The sequence below is a fragment of the Molothrus aeneus genome, chromosome 1 (genome assembly GCF_037042795.1).
Source record: "Molothrus aeneus isolate 106 chromosome 1, BPBGC_Maene_1.0, whole genome shotgun sequence".
Taxonomy (NCBI): Eukaryota; Metazoa; Chordata; class Aves; order Passeriformes; family Icteridae; genus Molothrus; species Molothrus aeneus.
In genome coordinates this window covers 25,721,850-25,741,510 of record NC_089646.1, presented here as the reverse complement: position 1 = coordinate 25,741,510, position 19,661 = coordinate 25,721,850, and the positions used below count along the sequence as shown (strand labels likewise).

Sequence of the window (19,661 nt, the reverse complement as noted above, 5' to 3'; positions counted from 1 at the left end):
AACAATTGCAAGATTTTATCCAAAAGTTTGAGAGGCTCATCCGAAATATTTCTCTCGTTGGCTGGAAACAAAGCGCTGCGGAGCGAGAGGGGCCGGAGAGCCCTCGGTGACCCCGGGCGGAGGGTTCAGCGGTGGGGACAGTCCCGCGCAGGAGCGGGGCAGGGCGGGGCGGCCGGCGGGCACCGGCCGGGACACAGCGCCCGCTCCGCCGCGGGGCTCGGCCGGGGCCCCAGCGCCGCCCCCGCGGCAGCTCCCAGGCGCGGGCGGGAACAATCGCCGCGTTGTCCTGCCGCGGCCGCCGGCCCGGCGGCTCCCGCGCCCCGGTCCCCGTGCCCTGAGGGTGCAGCGCTGGCGGGGCCGCCCGGCTCCGCGCCCGCCGCCGCCGCTCAGTCTGGCCCCGGCGGGGGCGGCGGCGGCGGCGCGGCGGCGGGGGCGGGGGCGCGCAGGTAGCGCGGCTGCGCTGCGGCCCCGCGGCCACCGAGGGGCGCTCTTGGCACGGGCACGGCCCGCGCGCGCCTCCGCACAGAGGCCGCGGGACACACGGACACGGCGGCCTCGGGACACACGGACACGGCGGCCGCGGGACACACGGACACAGAGCCCACCTCCCCCGGGGTCAGCGGGGCTCGGGCCCGAACGGGCCGCGGGGGCCCCGGGCAGCCGCTCAGGCGACGCGGCGGGCATGTGCCGGTAAACAATGACCATATTGTGAAATGGAAAACAGACTCCGGCTCCCTCCGAACCGCCCGCTCCCACCGGATGTGTTAAATAAAAACCGCTGGGGGAAAACAGCAGAAAGGCAAGAAAATCGGGTTCGGGCTGGGAAGGACGGGGGGCAGGAAACCCGCAAACAGGCGGATTCGTGCGCCCTCAGCCCGGTAATCCTCGCACGGACTGCAACGGCGGCGGATGCCTTCAGAAAAAAATCAGCTTGGGGGGTTTGCGGTTGGATCTGTTGGGCTCCTGCCTTTTTTTCCCCCTATTAATATCGAAGCTTTTTGTTTGGTTGGTTGGTTTTTGTCCCCTGCCCTGCTACTGAATAAAACAAGAGGAAACTTTCTCTGCTGCAGAGATGCAGATTTCCCCGGTGAGCTGTACAGGCAGCCTGTCGGGACGGCTTGGCCGGGACCCGCCGCGGCTCCAGAGCTGCCGGGGCTGGGTGCGAGACCGGCGCCCAGCTCCTCTCCCGTTCTCTCCCCTAAAACGGCACCTTCCTGCCCGAACGTGTTGAAGTGCAGTGCCCTGGAATTTATGACACAAATGGGCTTTCCTCCCCCTCTCCCCCTCTTCGTCTGCTTAAAACCTCTACCGTCCCTTCCAGCTGGATGCAAACTGGGAGCTTTAATAAACTTACTCTCCCCTTCCCCAGTCATAAACATATATCCCTCTCTGATTCCTCTCTTTGCAAAAAAAAAAAAAAAAAAAAGGGGGGGAAGGGAAAAAATAGAGGGGGGAGAGACATTTTCAATGGATTTAAGTAAGTGAATCATGTAATGAAATGCTTAGGGATTTGTTTAATGCGATTTTATATGAGCTGTGGACATTTCCAAAGCAAACAATAAGTTCAAGTACAACATGCACGGTTGTGTTACAAGTGTTACTCAGCTGGCTGGGAGATCTTCGGTGAGCAAACAGGCTAAATCTGGAGAGTAAACAACTTCAGAAAAATCTACAACTCCAGGTCACTGAAAACAGCCTTTTATTTGTTTTCCTTAGTGTCTAGTAAAATTTGATCCTTTTTTTTTTTGCAACGCTGCTGTAAAATCAGCAGGGACGGGCATCAGCAGCCCGTGGCTCTCCCCGGCCCGGACTTGAAGCGCGCTGCTGGCGCCTGGGTGCGTAGATGGGTGCGGGAGGACGGGTGCAGGTGAAGGAGGGAGCTGCGGGCCCGAGGGCTGTGGGGGCGATCCCCCCGCACAGCGCCGGCCGCTGCTGTGGGACTGTCACCAGGGAAGCGGGCTCTGGCACAGCCTCCGATGGAGAAGCCCCACGGCGGCCTCACAGGGGTCCTGCCCACGCGTGAGGGGGATTTGAGCTCCCTTCGTCAGGGGCTTCTGACCCTGGGTCGAAGGCGGACCAGACGATGAGCATCGCCCCGGGGGCTGGAGGAGCGCACGTTCGTGGGGCCGAGCGGTCACAAGCGAACCTTGACGGGCTCCAGAGCTGGCGAGAGAGTCGGGGGCTCTCCAGCCACGGACATCGTGCCACGGGCAGGTTGCTTTGCGCGAAATCCGCGGGGTTGGGTGCCCCTAAGCCGGGTGGTGCCCCTGGCAGCTCCCCCACAGCCCCACGGCAGGGCATTATGCCGGGAGTCTCCCGCTGGCTCCGGGCCGTGCTGGGGTCTTGGAAATGCAGGAAATGATGTAACTAAAATTCAAGGTACTTGGGGGTAATAGGGTTTGCTGTGTTTAGCGCGGAGGTCCCGGACGTTTCCCCGGGAAAGAAGGACGGACCGAGGGAAGCAGCACGGTCAGACACGCTAATGGTTATTGTCACCAGATCAGAAATCGAGTTGGAGCCCGGAGCGCCCGGTGCGGTGTTCCCAAGCCATCAGCGTAGCCAAGGGGGACCGGACGGCAAATCCGAGCGGCGTGGCTGCAGCCTCCCCCGGGGCGCTGCGGGTGGAGGCGCGGGGGCACCGGGCTGCGGGGCTGGCCGAGCCCCCTCGCCGGCTACAGGGGTGGGGGGAGCCGGAAACCTCCCAATCGCGGCGCTCCGACTCGGAGATTGCTGTTGGTATTCACTTTAAAAAGAGGTTGAATGGGACTTTTTTTCCTCCTTTTTTTCCCCTCTCTCTCTCTCTTTTTTTTTTTTTTTTTTTTTTTTTTAAGCCGAAGCTTTGTTGTGCTAAACTAGTTGGACGAGTTAGGGTGTCGCTGCTCCCGATTGCTCTGGCCAATGGAACCCGATCCACCCTGCTGTGCGTAAGAGCGCAATTAAGGATTTAACCAAGCCTATGCTGCGCCCCAGCCAGCAGTCTGCCGGAGACAGACACCGCGCCGCAGCCTCCTCCCCCAGACATGTCTGCTTAGAGCCGAGCAGCCCCGCCGCCAGCCCCAGCCCGCCGCCGGCTCCGAGCTATGACAGGAGTATTTGACAGAAGGGTCCCCAACATCAGATCCGGCGACTTCCAAGCTCCTTTCCAAACGGCTGCAGCCATGCACCACCCGTCCCAGGAATCTCCCACTTTACCCGAGTCCTCCGCCACGGATTCCGACTACTACAGCCCGGCGGGGGGAGCCCCGCACGGCTACTGCTCGCCTACCTCGGCTTCCTACGGCAAAGCGCTCAACCCCTACCAGTACCAGTACCACGGCATGAACGGATCTGCCGGGAACTATCCTGCCAAAGCCTATGCAGACTACAGCTACGCCAGCCCCTACCACCAGTACAGCGGGGCTTACAACCGCGTCCAGAGCTCCGCCAGCCAGCCAGGTGAGGGCCGGGGGCCCGGGGTGAGCGGGACGCTCCCGCGGCTTTGGGGAGGCTGGGGGAGCGCTCCCCGGCAGATCCCTGACCCACGGAGCTCGGGGATGCGGCTTTCCCTGAGCCAGAAGGGAAACTAAAAATAAATAAATAAATGGGGGGGGGGAAGAAAATTTGGAGTGGAAAAAAAGTGGAGAACTGGTTTTCTCGTCTACATTTTTGACCAGCTCGCATGAGCTAAACTACAAATTGTAGGACTAGCGCTTTAGCGCTTCTGTCAGCTGCCCCCGGGCCCCCACGGCTGCCTCCCTCCTCCTTCCCCCCGCAGGAAGAGGGAGAAAATAGCCGAGCCTTGTTGCGTGTCTCAAACTCAGGTTCGCGGTGTTGAAGAAAGTTTCCTTCCCCCTGTGCTGGAGGGGCGGGGGAGGAGACTGGGAGGGGGAGACCAGCAGTGGCGGGGCTGCGAAGCCGGGAGGGTTTTTCGCCAGAAAGCGTCGCGGTTTTAGTGCTCTGCTTCTTTGTAACTTGCTGTAGGGGAAGAAAAAAAAAAAAAAAAAGAAAAAAAAAAAAAGGAAAGAAAAGGGGAAAAAAATAAGAGAGGGTCAGGGAGGAAAAAAAAATAAACAAGCCCGTGGTAAAGCCAAGCGGCTGGGGCTTGGCTGGGACGAGTGCGGTCGCGGCGGCGCTTGGGGACACGCCGGCGGCGGCAGGGGGCTGGCGCGGGTGTGCGGAGGAAGTGGTCAGTGCTTGGGTCCGACTTCGCTCCGGACAGAGCTCTTCCCAGCAGGGCCCCAGCCATCCTCCCACCGCCCGCGCATGCCCTGCGCTCCCGCCCGCGCAGCGCTGCGCGCCCGGCAGGATGCCCGGGGCGGGCGTGGGAGGCGGAGGAGGAGGGCCGGGGGTGGCCGAGGCCGGTGTGGAGGGAGCGGGTTCCCCCCCGTCTCACCGCGGGGAGGCTGCGCGGGGCCGCCGCCCGGCTGCGGGAGCCCCGGGGGGAGCCGCAGGGGCCCGTCGGGCCGGCGCCGCTGCCCAGCCCGGCCCGGCCCGGCCCGGCCCGCGGGCGGGATGCCGCCCCGGCGGCGCGGAGCGGAGCGGAGCCTGTGCCGAATTTAACAAGTCTGCGTCTCTCTCCCGCTCTTGCGCCCGTGCAGAGAAGGAGGTGGCGGAGCCCGAGGTGCGGATGGTGAACGGCAAACCAAAGAAAGTGCGCAAACCCCGGACTATTTATTCCAGCTTTCAGCTGGCAGCGTTGCAGAGGAGGTTTCAGAAGACCCAGTACCTCGCCCTGCCCGAGCGGGCCGAGCTGGCAGCCTCCCTGGGACTCACGCAAACACAGGTACCGCGAGCGGCTCGGCTCGGCTCGGCTCGGCTCGGCTCGGCTCGGCCCGGCCCGGCGGGTCCAGAGCCCGGGCTCACCCCGGCGCGGCGGGAAGGGCTGGATCGGTCCCCGGAGGGGCGGGAGGGCGGCGGGGCGCCGCAGCCGCGGAGCACCGGCTTGCCAGGCGGGCATTAATGGTGTCGCTTTCCCTCCCCACTCCCCCTTTCCTCCCTTCTCCTCTCCTCCCGCCCCGCTCCCAGGTGAAAATCTGGTTTCAGAATAAGAGATCCAAGATCAAGAAGATCATGAAAAACGGGGAGATGCCTCCGGAGCACAGCCCCAGCTCCAGCGACCCCATGGCCTGCAACTCTCCACAGTCACCTGCGGTTTGGGAACCTCAGGGCTCGTCCCGCTCCCTCAGCCACCATGCCCACGCACACGCTCACCCTCCAAACTCCAACCCGTCCCCCGCATCCAGCTACCTGGAGAGCTCCACTTCCTGGTACCCCGCTGCCAACTCCATCAACTCTCATCTCCAACCCCACGGCTCCCTACAGCACCCGTTAGCGCTGGCCTCTGGGACGATTTATTAGAGCCTGACCCTTATTATTTTATTATTTTTTTGTTGCTCCTTGGACTCCTGTGTTTTACTGTTAAGGAATAATAACGAAAGGAATGCATATGGGGAATTTTTAAAAGGGAAAAGAAACAAACAAAAAGATTAAAATGTGTAAAGCTTGTGCATGTAACTTATTGCATTTCAAAGGAAACCCTTTTTTATACAATACGGACGTTTTTTGGCTCAGCTGTGGACACTATCATTGGTGCCTTGAAATCTATGACCTCAACTTTTCCAGAGACTTTTTTCAATGTTATTTTAACCCTGTAAATAATTGTAGATAGAGGAATTAAACTGTATATTCTGAATAAAATAAAATTATTTCGACCAAGAGAAATGTTTCCAAATTACCCCTTCTTCTATTAATAAGAGGAAAAAAAAATAATACTAATTTGCTTCCAGAAAGAAAGTGAGGAAAGAGGCCGGGAGCTGGGAGTTCGTATTCTGCTCCAGTGCCATGCCGTGGCCACAGCAGTCTGGCAGGATCTGGCCCTTGCAGGTACCCGCGGTGCTCTCTCCCCGCTGGGAAAGGGGCTCTGGCAAGACCGCGTCCATCCCACTGCACAGGGCTGTAAGCTGAAGGGAAAGCTGCCCATCCTGATGCGAGAAAGCGAATCTCTCGCCTTAAGCCGCCCTGAATCCTTTCCTGAGAGCAATTAGCGTCGAGAGCTGCACACTCCACAGCCCATCAGTCGCCCGTGTGCGCTCGGCTAATTATACAAATTACGTTTCCGTCAAAGGGAGCCACTAAATATGAGAAAAGAATAAAATGAGGGCCCCGCTCCCCTCACTCCTGCTAAAAGCCTGCGGCGGCTTCGACAGAAGGAGGAACGTTTCAGAGGTACTTTTATTGTTTTTATTTTATTTCTACACGATTTAGGGAAAAACCCTTGCGTCAAAGCAGTCACTGGCGCTGCCCAGTGCTGGGGGCACGGCTTGGCGAGATGGCCGGAGTGCTGCCCATGGCGCGGACCCCTCGCACGGAGCTCGGGTTCTCTCTCTCTCCCAGTCGAAATCCTGGCCCGGGGCCCCCCGGCGCGCACGTTCCCACGGGGACCCCCATCGCAGGGGGCAGCGGTAGCTCACGGCCGAGCGGGGTACGGCGGCAGCAGTGAACGTGCCAAAGGCGTCGCTGGAAGGATCCCCGAGATGAAAGATGCCCCTCTGGCAGCTGAGGCTGGCGGGGAGAGTGCTGGAAAGGGGGGAGGCGAGGCCTGAAAAGGCACGCTCCTGCCCTGGGGCGCACTTACCTATCTCCAGTCTTCCTCCCCGCTGCCCTCCCCCTCCTTTTTTCTCCTTCCTCTCCTGCCTGCCATGTTTTGTGCGTGTGCGTGAGTGTGGTTTGTGCAGTTTTCTCCCCAAAGAAAGAAGCCCGCGTTTGCCGTTTTGTAGCAGGTTTGGGGGCTGGTAAATGTCTTGCAGTACAATAGACCAGTTTGTTCGGTTGTGCTCCCTGCACGCCGGGGAGGCTGCGGGGGTGCCGGAGGCACTGCTGCCCGCCCCTGCCCGCCGCTCCCCATCTCTTCCGCCCTTCTGGGGACCGTCTCCTGCTCTTTTAACTCGCAAGGTTTCAGGGGCTTCCCGAGACTCTGGGGCTGACGAAGAGCTCGGCTTCATCTCTTCTGCTCACTTCCATCCTGTGCAAAAAAAAAAATTTAAAACTTGACCCTTTCATTTTCTTCCGCTCTTTTCCTCATTTCCCTCTAGACAAGCATTCGACCTGCAGTAAGAAATTCTCTCCTCCCGGAGGTCACTTCCCTTTGCAGAAATGTTTGGACACAAGAGGTGGAAGGCAATGTCCCAGGTGGGTCCACCCACCCCGTTTCTTTGAGGAGCTGCCGCGGGGCTGTTGGGTTACGGTAACCTGCCGGGGCCGGGACGGCCCGGACGGACAGCGCAGAAACAGCTCCGGGAAGGCGGAATGCCGGCAAGCAGCATACCGGGCAGAAATGGGAATTCACACCGCGGCCGCTGGACTAGGCATCGCTCGCCTCTCCAAGCCAGCCGAGTCAGCTCGGCTTAGTTTCCATGCCGGTCCCCCTCCCTGCTTAATTTCTCCTCCTCCCAGAGCGGGTTGGTGTTGGGCAGGTCGGGAAAAGCCTGGCATCCCTCCCCTGATGAGGATAAGAAAGAAATGCCCTCGCCGGGGCTCCCCGTCGCGTGGCCCCGACCTCGATGAACGCTCAGGGCCGCCCGCCCCTCCGGGAGAGCCCCGGGCCGAGGGGATGGATGCTCCTGTCCCCTCTGTCCCCGCACACAGGGGCAGGCACACCCCGGCGCCTCTTCCCGCCTGGGCGCACCCCCTGGGCTCCGGCGGCGGCCGGAGGGAGCCCAGCTTGGCCAGGCCTCCCCCCTTGCTTCCCCGCGAAAGGGATGGCATGAACTGTCCTTTGTCTGATGCTGGGTTTGGGCTCGGCGGATTGCTGGCTCGGGGCTTTCCCCGCCCCTCCCCCTCTTCCCCTCCCTTCTGTTTTCCTGGCGGCCACTTCCATGCGGAGCCGGGGCAGTTTGGGGAGCCGAGAGGAGCCACATTCCTGTGGGTGCCGAGCGGCTCCAGGGCTGAGCCACAGGGCCTGACACACACACACACACACACACACACACACACACACACACACAGGCGCGCAGACACACAGACACACACGCACAGAGCAGCCTGCAGCCCCCGCTTCCCCAGATCGAGAGCTCCTGGCACTGCCTGCCCTCCCTGGGGCTCTCACACCCACAGCGCATCCACTCCCTAGCGCTAGCCCCCGGCTGGGACGCACCCCTCCATCACCGCCACCCAGACACACGCAGTGCCCGCCACCCCCTCCCACGGCGGCGGGAGCAGCACCTTCCCCCTTCCCCCCTCCGCCCGAGCCCCCGCTCCTGCCCGGGCATCTGCCCGCACCGCCCGCGGGCACAGCCTCCAGCCGGGCACTGCCGTCTCGTCGCAGAGCGCCTCGGTTTCCCTCCCGCTCCTTCCCGAGGAAAGGAAAAACACCCCCTCCAACCTGTCACGGCGGCAGGGCAGCCCGCTCGTCAGGCGTTCCTGTCGCCCTCTTACTCCCCTCGGTGTCCCCCGGGCATTCGCTGCCCCGCGGCCGCGCTGCCTGCGCGGGCCTCCGCGCTCTGCCCGCTCCACCGCCGGCAGCGCTGTGTCCCCAGAGTGCATCCCACATGTGGCATCAATTAAAGATTTCTGCCACGCAATTTTGCGACTGACAGACTTTAGGTGTTTCGGTTGTGGATTAAGGGAAGGAGATCTATTGCTTCAGGAAAATCGGGGCGGGGGGGTGGGGTGTGGGAACCCCCTCTTCTTGCTTTCAGTCATTTAAGCGATTGCTTGTAGTAACTCAATAACCTGTTTTATAGGTCAGATAAGAGCTGTGAAAATAGGAAACGCGAAGTTTACATTAAGCCTCGCTTTCTCTTTTTTTAGGGAGAATCTCTATTGCATCAGTTAAATAGTTCTCTTTGTTCCGTGGTGTGTCTATTTATATGCGATTCGGGGAGGATGATAAACAATAGTTTATCTGCCTGGAATACAGACCTGATAAATCCCGCCACGCACCCTCGCCCCAGCTGTCTGTGAGAGCACCTTCCACTGACACGACCCTCAAAGTCGCGGGTAAAATTCGAGGCTCCCTCACCTTCATCACCTTCAGGTGAGGGCCCAGAGTGCCGGACCCGGCCAGAACCGGCGACAGATTGGGCATTTGGCGAGGAAGAGCTTGGGGGTGGCTTCTCGCTCCTCTCCCGCTGCCGCCTGCCCCTCGGCACTCCCGGAGAGGCTGTCTCAGCCTCAGCCTGGGCTTTGCAGGATGGCTCAGGCAGCCTCTCCGGGCCGGATGCTGACCCGGCTTCGTGCTCTGCAGCGGCATCATCTGCCTGGCTGCGGAGCTGGCCCTCCATTCCAGGAGATCTTTACGGTCTCATCGATACGTACCGTACAACGCGTTTTGTAGGGTTTTCGCCTCGCGCTATCCGCTGAGCTTTCTTTTATTCTCCTGGTTTTTACTAATGCGCATGGAGAAAAGGGCGCGGAGTTGGACTGCGGGCTGCCAGGAGCGGCTGCGGTCGGGAGAGGCCAGCGAGGGCCGGGGAGGCAGCCCTCCTGCCCATGGGGCCGGCCCCGGGCGCTGCCTCTTCTCATCTGGACCCTGCGGGGACCAACCGGAGACCAACCGGTCCGGCGGCAACCGCGCTTTGATGATCTAGGTCATTAAAAAATGAAGGGGGTTTGTGTATTTCGTGTCCAGGGTTAATAAAAGTTAATCAGGAGTCGAAAGCCAGCTAGCCCGGTGAGTTAACCTCGCTAGCTGCAGGTAGTCCTGTTAGCCAGGCTCTTTTGATTAATTAATTACAATTGAGTCGGTTCTGTGATAATTTCCCTAAGGACCCCTGAGGACCGGTCCAGCGGGTGCGCGGGAGCGCAAAAGGCTCCGCAGCCCGCCGCGGAGAGCGCCCGGCGCCGCATCCCGCACCCCGCGCCCTCCTCCGCCCGGTGCCGAAGCTCCCGAGGCTTCTTGCCCGAAAGTGACGTTCGGTCACCTGAGAGGAGGCACAAGACAATGGCGATCCCTCTTTTGGGGATAGGTGGGGAGCTCGGGGATGCTCCGGGTGCCGGGGAGAGGCTGCCGGGAAGAGCCGAGCCGAGAGGCGGACTGATGCGAGGCGGGAGCCGAAGCAGCAGTCCCTGACTGCACATCAGGCTCGCAGTCGTTGAGATTTGGACACGTAACGCTGCAGACCACTGATTTGCTATTTTCTTAATTCCCGCTCTTCTCATTCCCTATGAATCAAACAGTCTTTTGTCCTTCAGAGTTTGATTTGATCACTAGTGTTCACATTTCACTTTTGTATTTTTCCCTCCCTATACCATTACTCATTGAGTGCCCCGTGAAATTACAATCGTACATTTTCAACTCAGCAACCCATTTGCAGTGCAAAAATAGGGTCTAAATAATGGCTGAATTAGCCCTACTGGACAGTTTCAGATGTAACACTCTGTAATAATTATATTGCAGGCTGGATTAGGATGCTATTATCATAATCTGGACGTTTACAATTATCTGTAATTTGCAAAGATGCGCCAGGTCTTGATTACAGCAGGTTTTTTTTATCAAGCTAACCATCACTAAACAGTGACAGTAATAACAGCTAATTTTGCTGGCAATATAAGAGGTGCTGGGGTGTGCAAACAATTTCACACCTGGATGTGCTCACTCAACCAAGAATATAGAGAAAGAGCTTCTGCCCTGAGACTCAGAAAAATATTCTCCACTGCTTCTGTTCAGTACAGATTTCTAGACCCCGATCCTTGCTTAGCAGATTTTCAGAGGGGTAAGTTTTGGGGCTCGCTCGGGTTTGGGGCTGGTTTGTGGCTGCTCCGCGCCTCGCCCGTCGAGGCACGCTCCGTCTGTGCTCCCCCACACCGGCGGTCATTCCCGCGCAGGTGGTTTCCCTCCCCGGCCGGACCCCCACAGATAAGCGCCCCCTTTCCCCCGATGCTGCCGGCGATGCGGCGGGAGCCCCGACGGGACGGGCTGCCGGAGGGGCGAGCGGGACTCGGCGGAAGAACCGTGCGAACCCCGGGCCAGCCCCGTCCGCCCGTGCCCGCGGCGGGGCGACGGCAGCGCCTTTCCACGGCTCCCGGGGCGGCGGCAGCGCCTTTCCGCGGCTCCCGGGGCGGCGGCAGCGCCTTTCCGCGGCTCCCGGGGCGGCGGGCGGGCGGGCGGTGGCGGAGCCGGCGCTGGCAGCCCGGCAGCGGCAGGTTTGGCGCTGCCGTGGGGAGCTGCCGGGCTCCATCCATAGATGACGCTGTTTCACGAGAGTCTCCCGGGGCGGCCGCCGCGCGAGTGGGAGCCGCCGCTGCCATTCACTCCCACCCCGCTCCCGGGAAGGCCTACCTTTCCCACCTTCTCCCACGCCACTAACCTAATGGGGCTTTTATTATTATTGTTAGCGTTTATTTGCTCGCTCGCTCGCTTGTTGTCTGGGCTTTCTCGGAGCCTATTTGAGGAATCGCTCGCGGGGGAGGAGGGCACGACGCAGCCAGAGGCTTTCCGCGCCGGCACCCACGCGCGGCGTGCGGGGGAGGACGAGACCCCGCAAGCCCACGAGGGGCAGAGAACCCCCCGCTCCCCGCCCCCCCGTGCCCGCCATCGCCGGGACGGACGGACGGACGGACGGACGGCCCGCCGCCACCCCGCGGGGCGCCCGCAGCGAAAGGGTTAAAGCGCCTGCGGGGGCCGTGCGGGCCGGGCCGGGCCGGGCTCCCCGGGCTGCGGGACTCGCTCCCCGGGGCATCCGCCGCCCTTCCGCGAGGCGAGGGGAGCCCGCACAGGGGCCGGCGTGGGGGGGAGGGCGGTGTAAAGCGGGGTTTTCTGAAAGATGCACACAATGCTGTTGGTTTAAATGTATGGTAGCTTTCTCTCCAGTGTCATTTGAATAATTCAGTGAGCCCCACTACCAGCTGTACTTCTGAAGCCTCTTCCATTCTTTTCAGCATTATAATTTTGGTTAATTTTCAATTTTAGGCCCTACGTCTCTGCAATTTGTGTATGAATAACAGAATAATTTTCCTCTTTTGTTTCGCCTTTCCTGTTCCTGAATCTAAATAAAGATGGCTTTTTAGTATTAAAAGTGGAAGAAAATTACAGGTAATTATCTTTGACGGTAAAAACGCTGTAATCAGCGGGCTACATGAAAAATTACTCTAATTATGGCTGCATTTAAGAGAATGGAAAAAAACCTTCTTGTGGATAAAAACCTTAAATTGTCCCCAATGTCTGCTTCAAATTGGATGGCACTGCAGCTGGAGGCTTTGTTCAGAATTGATCCTGGGGAGCTCTGAACCCAAAGTTTCACAGTGGGAAGGGGAAAAAAAGAAAAGAAAACATTTTTCCTAATGTAACAATACGAATGGTAGAAAATGACAAGACTGATCGGTTTTAAAGCACTCTGAAGACTGACTGAGCGTGGAAGTTGCTCAAAAAAAAAAAACCAAACCAAAAAACACCCCCCAAAAAACTGGTATATTGGTAAGTAGTCTTTGCTTTGTGTCTAATTATAGTGACTGTCCTTTTGCACGACTGTATGTAGCTGTCATTATATGGAGCACTCTGAGGATCTCTATTGACTTCTGATAAATGGCTCAGTGGTTTCAAGGTTCATAATTTGAAGGATGCCCAGGTCTCTAGCCATTAATTCTCGCAGTATGGGGCACCCAGCTTGGATGAGGAAAAGGCTTTTCATTGTCAGTTGTTGCTGTGCTTTCCACAAGCCGGTGCGGCTGAAGCTGGCTGGACAGCGTGTTGTGTGCCTGGGCACCTCTCAGGGCTTTGCAAAACATTCCTCAGCTTGCATTGTCTGCTCTTTGAAACAAAGGAGGGCGCCTCCTTTCTTAATAATTTGGAGTCTCCAACCTTTGGGAAGAAAGACAGGGCTCTGAGCTTTGCCTCGGCGAGAAAGCTCAGCTAAGCAGCGGAGCAGTAAAATCGCAGCAGAAATGGCCGGGGGATTAGCAACTTCGTCTAGGCGTATCTTTGTGGACTCGGTACCTGCTGTCTTTAAGCCGTAGCCTTAAAACCAACTAAACCACCAGCTACCCCACCCCACTTCATCCTTTCTTTCTTTGCTTGCAGATATATGCTTTGGTAGGGGTGTCTGTGCACTCAGGCAAGCTGGGCACAAGGATCCCTCTGCCCGGGCTGATCTGGGGGGCAAGTCGGGGCAGGTGGGGATCCGCTAAGGTGAAGAGAAATAGGAGCCAGGCGGGCGTTTTGTGGCTTTTACTCTATATATGAAAGAAGACAAAAACATACAAAGTATATGTACAACTAAAATTCAACAATATATACAGAAAGGTTGCTCGGGGAAAGGTCCCTCTCGCTCAGTGGTTGAGGCTGCCGCCGGGCAGCGCTGAACCGCCCTTCCCCAGCCCGCGGCGCCGGGTCTGGGTCCGGGTCCGGCCGCGAATCCCTCGCTCTGTCCTTCCTGCTCGTCTCCGGGAGTCTGTCCGGCTGTGTGCGGGTGCGGGGCTGTGCGGATGAGGGGGCTCTTCGGGTGAGAGACGGTGGTTTCTTCTGAGCCGCAGCCCATTACATTTTGAGAAAGCATGCAGATTTTGCTTCGTGGTAATGTTCCAATCTCACAGTATATTTGCATTTTTTTTTCAACCAGTTCTCCTTTTCCCCCCCAATCTTAATTTTTAAAAAAATCACTTCTTCTGTCTTTTAATCCTTTCCCCAGTTCGGATTTGGTGAATAAAAATGAAGGAGCTCTGACTAGTCTCTCTTTCATCATGTAATGTCTTTAGCTCATTAAACAAGTAAAAACGGCTGCCATGGTAGATTCAGGTTCTTGTGGGCAAAGTCTGTAAAAAGTTTGTTTTGACGTATACTCCACAGAGAAAGAGGCTGGTGCCTTGGAGTCCAAAGGAAAATATCCTAAAGAGAAGTGTCTTCTGTGCGCCAGAATGAAAATTGTGTCTTTCTGTTCAAGATCAATCGCTGAGGTTACTTAAAAAAAAAAAAAAAAATAAAGCCACTCTGTCTCTTTGCCGCATCTACAAGTTCACACAGAGCCTGTTAGCTGGCACGGCTTGGCAAAGCAGGGGAACTTCTTGCCATGTCGAGACGAGGCGTTCTTGGGAGATGATTTCTCTTGGACAATTCACATCATTTGTGGTCTCTGCATTGTGTCTTGATGTGGAGAAGAATACCAGTGAGAATAGCCAGGCATGTAGCTGTTTGGAGGCATATTGACTCCCTTGGCAGAGGCTGAAACGTCCCAGACTGGAGGCAGAGCTGGAGAGCGAGGGGAGAGGGCAGCGGAGCCGGGCAGAGGGTCGCTCTCGTGGGGGTTACTGCCCTGCTTCAGCAGCTTCTTGAATTTGGAGCGCTTGTTCTGAAACCAGATCTTCACCTGTAAACCGAAACGCAGATATTAGATATTAGGCTGCCGTCAGCGCCCAGGGCACGGCAGGGAAGACCCTGGGGGCCGGGGGTCTAATCGGGGGGGAGTCTTGAGGGCACACGCCAGTCGGGTGTGGAGCTGGGAATGGGGAGAAGGGAAGGAGGGGTAGCTACGGCTGCTCTCGGGCTTTGGATGCAGCTGGAGAGAACAGGAGAGGCAGAGCAGAGCTGGAAAGCGAGAGGGATGCAGGTTTTAACCTGGGACGTGGCTTTCCCGAGCAGGCCACGTTGTTGTTTCCCTGAGCAGACCACATGCTCTGAGGTCTCCCGTTTTAGCACCTCATTCAGAATTTTGGAGGTCATTTGATCGTTCGGGCAAACTGTTGTCAAACATGGGCAATCATATGATTTTGTGCCAGGAGACAAGAGCCAATAGACAAAGGACATCTTACAAAGAAATTGTGCTTCTGAAATCCTCACGATCAGATCAAGCAGTCCATGCTGATGTGGCAGGGGAGGAGGCATAATAGTACCAGAATTGCGGCTTTATATTAAAATGGATTAGTAAAGAAAGAATATTTGTATTTTTTCTGTGAGTAATAGTATATCAACATTGCTTTGGGTCTCATCCTGCTCCTAACCCAGCAGAACTCCCGAGGAGGCAGCCTGCACTCGATAAGGTGTGCAAGGATCAGGCCCACTGGCAGGTCAGAATTATCATAGCAATTATATATAGGTAAGACATATATACAGAATGTATTTTTTTTTTAATCAGTCAAACAGAAAACAAATTTCCCATGCGTATTTGCCCTCTCAAACTTTGCAATCATAATGTTAGGGGATGAGCAGGGGGTCTTCTCTGGCTGCAAGATCAGGATCGGGCCCCTAAAAAAAAATCTATGCATACGAGCGAGAAAGAGAGACAACAGTGAGACAGAGCGTGCATGCTGAGGATACTAAAATCCCATTTGCAAAACCATCAGGCCCCTTCCCGTTACTAATGTTTGCTGAGGATTTAAAAATCGCTGTCTGGAAGAGGCTGTTACCAATGACATTGATAAAATCCTGAAGTTATTTGCTGGGCTCATAGATTCACATGATAACATTTTGCCCGGATTGATCCCATCTATCCAAGCACTTCTCCACAAACCCCAGCCTGGTAAGCCTGTAATGCCTCGTATGTCTTTCAAGCTTAAATTAGCAGAATAGCACAGCTACTCCAACCACACTTAACTATGGCTTAACCTGCCATAATTTTGTACACGGCTGTATTTGATCTTCAGATCTATTATCACCTTCCGTACATTTTGCCCAAGGCTAACCACTGCATTTGCGTTAGTCATCCAGGGTGAATTAACTATTGATTTAACAGGTATTTCCTAACGCGTTCCTGCTTCCCCTCTACCTATAAACGTTGCGACGAGGCAGCTTTGCTTTCAGCTCTACCTCAGGCCCAGCGATTCCTTGCCTTTGTTTTGATCTCCTTTTCACAGCTGGGCAATTGCATCTCAGTGCCGGAATTATCTGAAAATATAGGCAATTTTAAAATACCATGTGTGGCATCAAAAGGGAGCGCTTGCTCGCAGCCGGCTGAGGGAAGGGCGCGTTCAGCTCTCTCTGCGGCTGCCCGATCTCTGCCGCGCGTTAGGTAAATCCCAGCGTGGAGAGACGGGAACCGTGTGTGCTTTACCTTTTCTACCGTTCCCGACAGAGGCCAAAATGTTTAGGGAGCATCATACTTTGCTTGGCTTTTGTTGCTCGAGCAGGTTTCAGTGATTTGGAATTCCCAGTAATTACCTGTGTCTGGGTAAGTCCTAATGAAGCTGCCAGTTCAGCTCTCTCTGGAAGTGCCAGGTACTGAGTCTGCTGAAAGCGATGATTTAAAGCCTGGAGTTGTAGACTAGAGTAAATGGTTCGAGGCTTCCGAATCTTTTTCCCTTTTCCATTAAATCTGATTTCACCGTTTTCAATCACTGTGGTTTTTTGCTGATCTGCAAGCAAAACAACACAGCTGAAACATCACCCTCCTTAGCTATTAAACGCGGGTATTTTGGCTGCCACGGCTCCTGAAAACGCCAAAGCCCGTCCCGACGCCTGTTTAACTCCAGGCGCAGGCACAGGCTGCCGCTTGGGAGCTACCGGGAGAAAAAACAGCTGTCCGGGCATGGTGGGCACGCTCTCCTTCTTCCCGGGAAGAAAAAAAAAAAAAAAAAAAAAAAAAAGAAAACATTTTTAAAAATTTAAAGTGCAGCGCTGGCTTTGCGAAGGTATGCCTCGTTCCAGGGCCATCCAGGTTTTACTCGGCTAATTGACTTCGCGTCGCCAGTTTGGTGGTCAGTGAATCACCAGTCCGAGACTTTTAACAATGCTTTCCCTCCCCCCCGCACCCCTCCCGTGCCCCTCTGGATGGATATGTACGTCTCCCTGCAAAAAAAGAAATACATAAATCAGACGGCCCCCGAGCGGAATGCGACCCGCTCGCCTGGAAACTTTCACTCCTCAGGTGTTAGCAGGAATTTTGCCTAAAGCCGGTCCCGCCGTAACAAAGGAGCGCCGAGCGCAGCCCCTCGCCGCCGGCCGCGGGGCGAGCGGGGAAGGCGCCGCTGGCAGCGCCGCGGTAGCGCCGGCAGCCGCCGCTGGCGCGGAGGGAGCGCGGCGGCCCCGGCGCCGGTACCGCAGCAGCAGGCCCGCGGAGGGGCCGCGGGAACGGGCAACCCCCGCCTTTCCTCCCGCCGTCCCGCGCACCCGGGGCTGGCGCCTGCCTCGGCGGGAGCGGGGGGCACGGCGGGGGTCGTTCTGCAGGTGCCCGGAGGGGGGGCCGGGAAGAGGCCCGGGGATGCAGGGAGCGGGGGGAGAAGCTGGCAGCGGGTTCGGGAAGCGGTGCCGGCTCACCTGCGTCGTCCGCCCGCGTCTGGCTGGCCGAGCTGCTGTTGTGGTAGGACTGGAGGTAAGGGCTGTGCTGCGAGTGGCTCACGTAGGGGTAGGCGGCCAGCGAGCGGTGGTTGTAGGAGCCGGCGCTGCCGGAGTAGGGCGAGCTGTGGTGGTGATGCTGGTGGTGCGGGTGCGAGCCGGCGGCGGAGTGCAGGCAGTGCAGCGGGTAGTGGGCTCCGGCCATCGCCGGCGAGCTCTGCTGGGAGTGGGGCGGCGGCGGCGGCTGCGGCGGCGGCGGCTGCTGCTGCCCGAACTCCATGAAGGCGGATTTGGAGGAGTCTTGCGCGTCCAACCCGTCAGCCATCGTAGTCATGGTCATCATCAAAGTTTGGGAGGGAGAGCGCGGTGCTCCCCGGCTCGCCCCCCGCGCTCTGCCTCCTCTCTGCCCAGCCACCGCCGCTCCCCTTACCCGCCGCGGCACCGCTGGAGAGGCGGCGGTGATTTAATTTAATTTCTTTTCTTTTTTTTTTTTTTTCTTTTCCGCCTTTTTTTTTTTCCTTCCCCCCCTCCTCTCCAAGGAGCCGTTGTGCGAGGGGCCTCGTTCACTGAGGGAGGGGAGGAAGGGGAGGGCGGTGTGCGGGGTGTGTGAAGGGGGAGGGCGGGCTACTCCCGCCGCTTTTTTGCGCCGCTCTTTTCCCTCATCCCCCCGGCGCGTGGGGTGGGTGTTGTTTTTTTTTTTTTAAGGTTTTTTTTTCTTTCCTGGGGGGGTGGGGGGGCGTGGAGGGTGGGGGCAGTTTGAGGTGGGAGCCGGGAAAGTTGGGGCTCCGGCGCTCCGACTCCAAGGCAGGGACGCGCACGAGTCGAATGGTTCGGCTCCGGAGGGCAGCGCCTCCCTCATTGGTCACTCGGCCCCCTGACGTCATAGCCGGCAGCGCGCGCGGAGCCCGCGCCCGCCCCCCTCGCCCCCCCCCCCCCCCCCCCCCAGAGCCGCGCGCGTTGCGCGCCCCGCGCGGGAGGGGAGGAGGGGAGCGCCCGTGCCCATCCCCCGCAGCCCCGAACCCCGCATCCCCCCGCACACCAACCCCGCATCCCCCCGCACACCAACCCCGCCGTCCCCCACCTCCCCCCCTCCGCCTCCTTGCGCGGTATTTTCGCCGCGGCGAAGCGACGCGCAGCGCATTTTTCCCCGCTGAACGCAGCAGCAGCAACAGCAGCAGCAGCTCCCGTAATGGCTTTCAAATATATGCAAATGGCTACGTGCGGTTGGCGGTTTTGGCAAAAAGCTTGATTAGGATATAAACGACCCAAGGAAAAAAAAAAGTGCCTGCGCCCTAAATTTGTCTTTAGATTACAATTCCAGTTGATTTTATTTTATTGTCAACATTGTTAATGATAAAAATAGAGTCGTTTTACAGTTATTTTTACTTTCTGGAAGGAGGCAATTAGACTTCTAATCAGGAATACACAAAAATCTCCCATGATTAACTGCAGTACTTTGTTCAAATTGCTGCTATAAAATTCAGAACAATTTGCCTGTAATGATTATGGACTGGGTTTATTTTGGGAGGTGGAATAAAAGTGGATATAGCATAAATTATCCTCTAATTATACACCAGTGTCGCCTCAATTATCCTCTTATCAAAATGGTTGTCTAACTGCCGCATTTAGTTTCAATTCTCTCCTTTTTTCTATAAAAAGAACTTCATACCTTGTTATTATTAATCCATTTATTATTTGCAAGGGGATTTATATCCGAACATCCAGGTGGTACTACCACTTCTCTTTCAAAGATGGACTAGGGAAAGACATTAAGTTTGATCCAGCACGGCGGAGGATCTCTCTCTCTCTCTCCTCTCTCCTCTCTCTCCCCCCTCTCTCTCACCCCCTCTCTCTCTCTTTTTCCCCCCTTTCCCTCGCTTAAATCTCCTCGCGTCCAGCTAAGCATGAACTCCAGAGACAGACCCCACCGGAGAGGACTGAGGTAGGAAGGACCCTGCGGAACTCGCTAAGCCTAAAGAAATCCGAAAGTTGCTCTAGATGGGGAAAGGGGCTGGAGGCTTCGGGCTTTGAAAACCAACACCGGCACCAGCAGCCGCTGCTTCCAAAACCTCGCGCAGTCCAGAGACTTCCCCAGACCGATCCCAGGTCTTGACACTGCCTCTCAATGCGACATTCCCTGACATTCCCTGAGGATTGGTTTTCAGATTATGTATATGTATATATATATATATATATATATATATATATATATATAAATTTTTTTTAACGCGTCGCTTGTGGAAATACTTAGAGGGGTTCAATTTTTCTTTCTGGGATTTTTTTCTCTTTTTCATTTTTTCCTTTATCTTGGAGTTGTGCTTCCCCACAGCCCGATCATTAGCTCTGGGAAGCCGAAGGATGCGAGCCCCCTCTTCGCAGACCGTTGGGGAGGGGGGGAAGAGGGGGAAGGAGGATGCCTAGCGATGCTCTGTCGGTGGAAGGGCATAACCCGTAGTCTCTCTGCGCTTGCAGTTCATATGGCTTG

General features: G+C 56.8%; 2 protein-coding genes and 3 long non-coding RNA genes across 5 annotated transcripts in view; 3 read left to right on the top strand and 2 right to left on the bottom strand.

Annotated features, from left to right (window-relative positions):
* The first annotated feature begins 2,902 nt into the window (after positions 1-2,902).
* On the top strand, positions 2,903-5,700 carry DLX5 (distal-less homeobox 5). Its single transcript, XM_066553639.1, has 3 exons — positions 2,903-3,435; positions 4,578-4,762; positions 5,005-5,700. Exons 1-3 carry the CDS (start codon positions 3,081-3,083, stop codon positions 5,335-5,337), a joined length of 873 nt encoding a protein of 290 aa, XP_066409736.1. The 5' UTR covers positions 2,903-3,080; the 3' UTR covers positions 5,338-5,700.
* Positions 5,701-6,205: 505 nt separating this feature from the next.
* On the bottom strand, positions 6,206-8,535 carry LOC136558881 (uncharacterized). Its single transcript, XR_010783943.1, has 2 exons — positions 8,360-8,535; positions 6,206-7,000 (listed from the first exon to the last, which is right to left on the bottom strand). It is a non-coding gene; the product is annotated as an uncharacterized lncRNA (long non-coding RNA).
* Positions 8,536-10,574: 2,039 nt separating this feature from the next.
* LOC136558862 (uncharacterized) overlaps positions 10,575-19,661 on the top strand; it is a 76,987-nt gene continuing 67,900 nt past the window's right edge. Inside the window, exon 1 of the long non-coding RNA XR_010783939.1 lies at positions 10,575-10,691. This is a non-coding gene — a long non-coding RNA (uncharacterized lncRNA). The remainder of the gene's footprint in view (positions 10,692-19,661) is intronic.
* DLX6 (distal-less homeobox 6) lies at positions 13,127-17,869 on the bottom strand. The gene is made up of 3 exons (XM_066553602.1): positions 17,159-17,869; positions 16,064-16,257; positions 13,127-14,276 (listed from the first exon to the last, which is right to left on the bottom strand). The coding sequence occupies exons 1-3, from the start codon at positions 17,517-17,519 to the stop codon at positions 14,025-14,027; spliced, it is 807 nt and encodes a 268-aa protein (XP_066409699.1). The 5' UTR covers positions 17,520-17,869; the 3' UTR covers positions 13,127-14,024.
* Positions 18,309-19,661, top strand: part of LOC136558874 (uncharacterized) — a 32,960-nt gene continuing 31,607 nt past the window's right edge. The window contains exon 1 of the long non-coding RNA XR_010783941.1: positions 18,309-19,118. This is a non-coding gene — a long non-coding RNA (uncharacterized lncRNA). The remainder of the gene's footprint in view (positions 19,119-19,661) is intronic.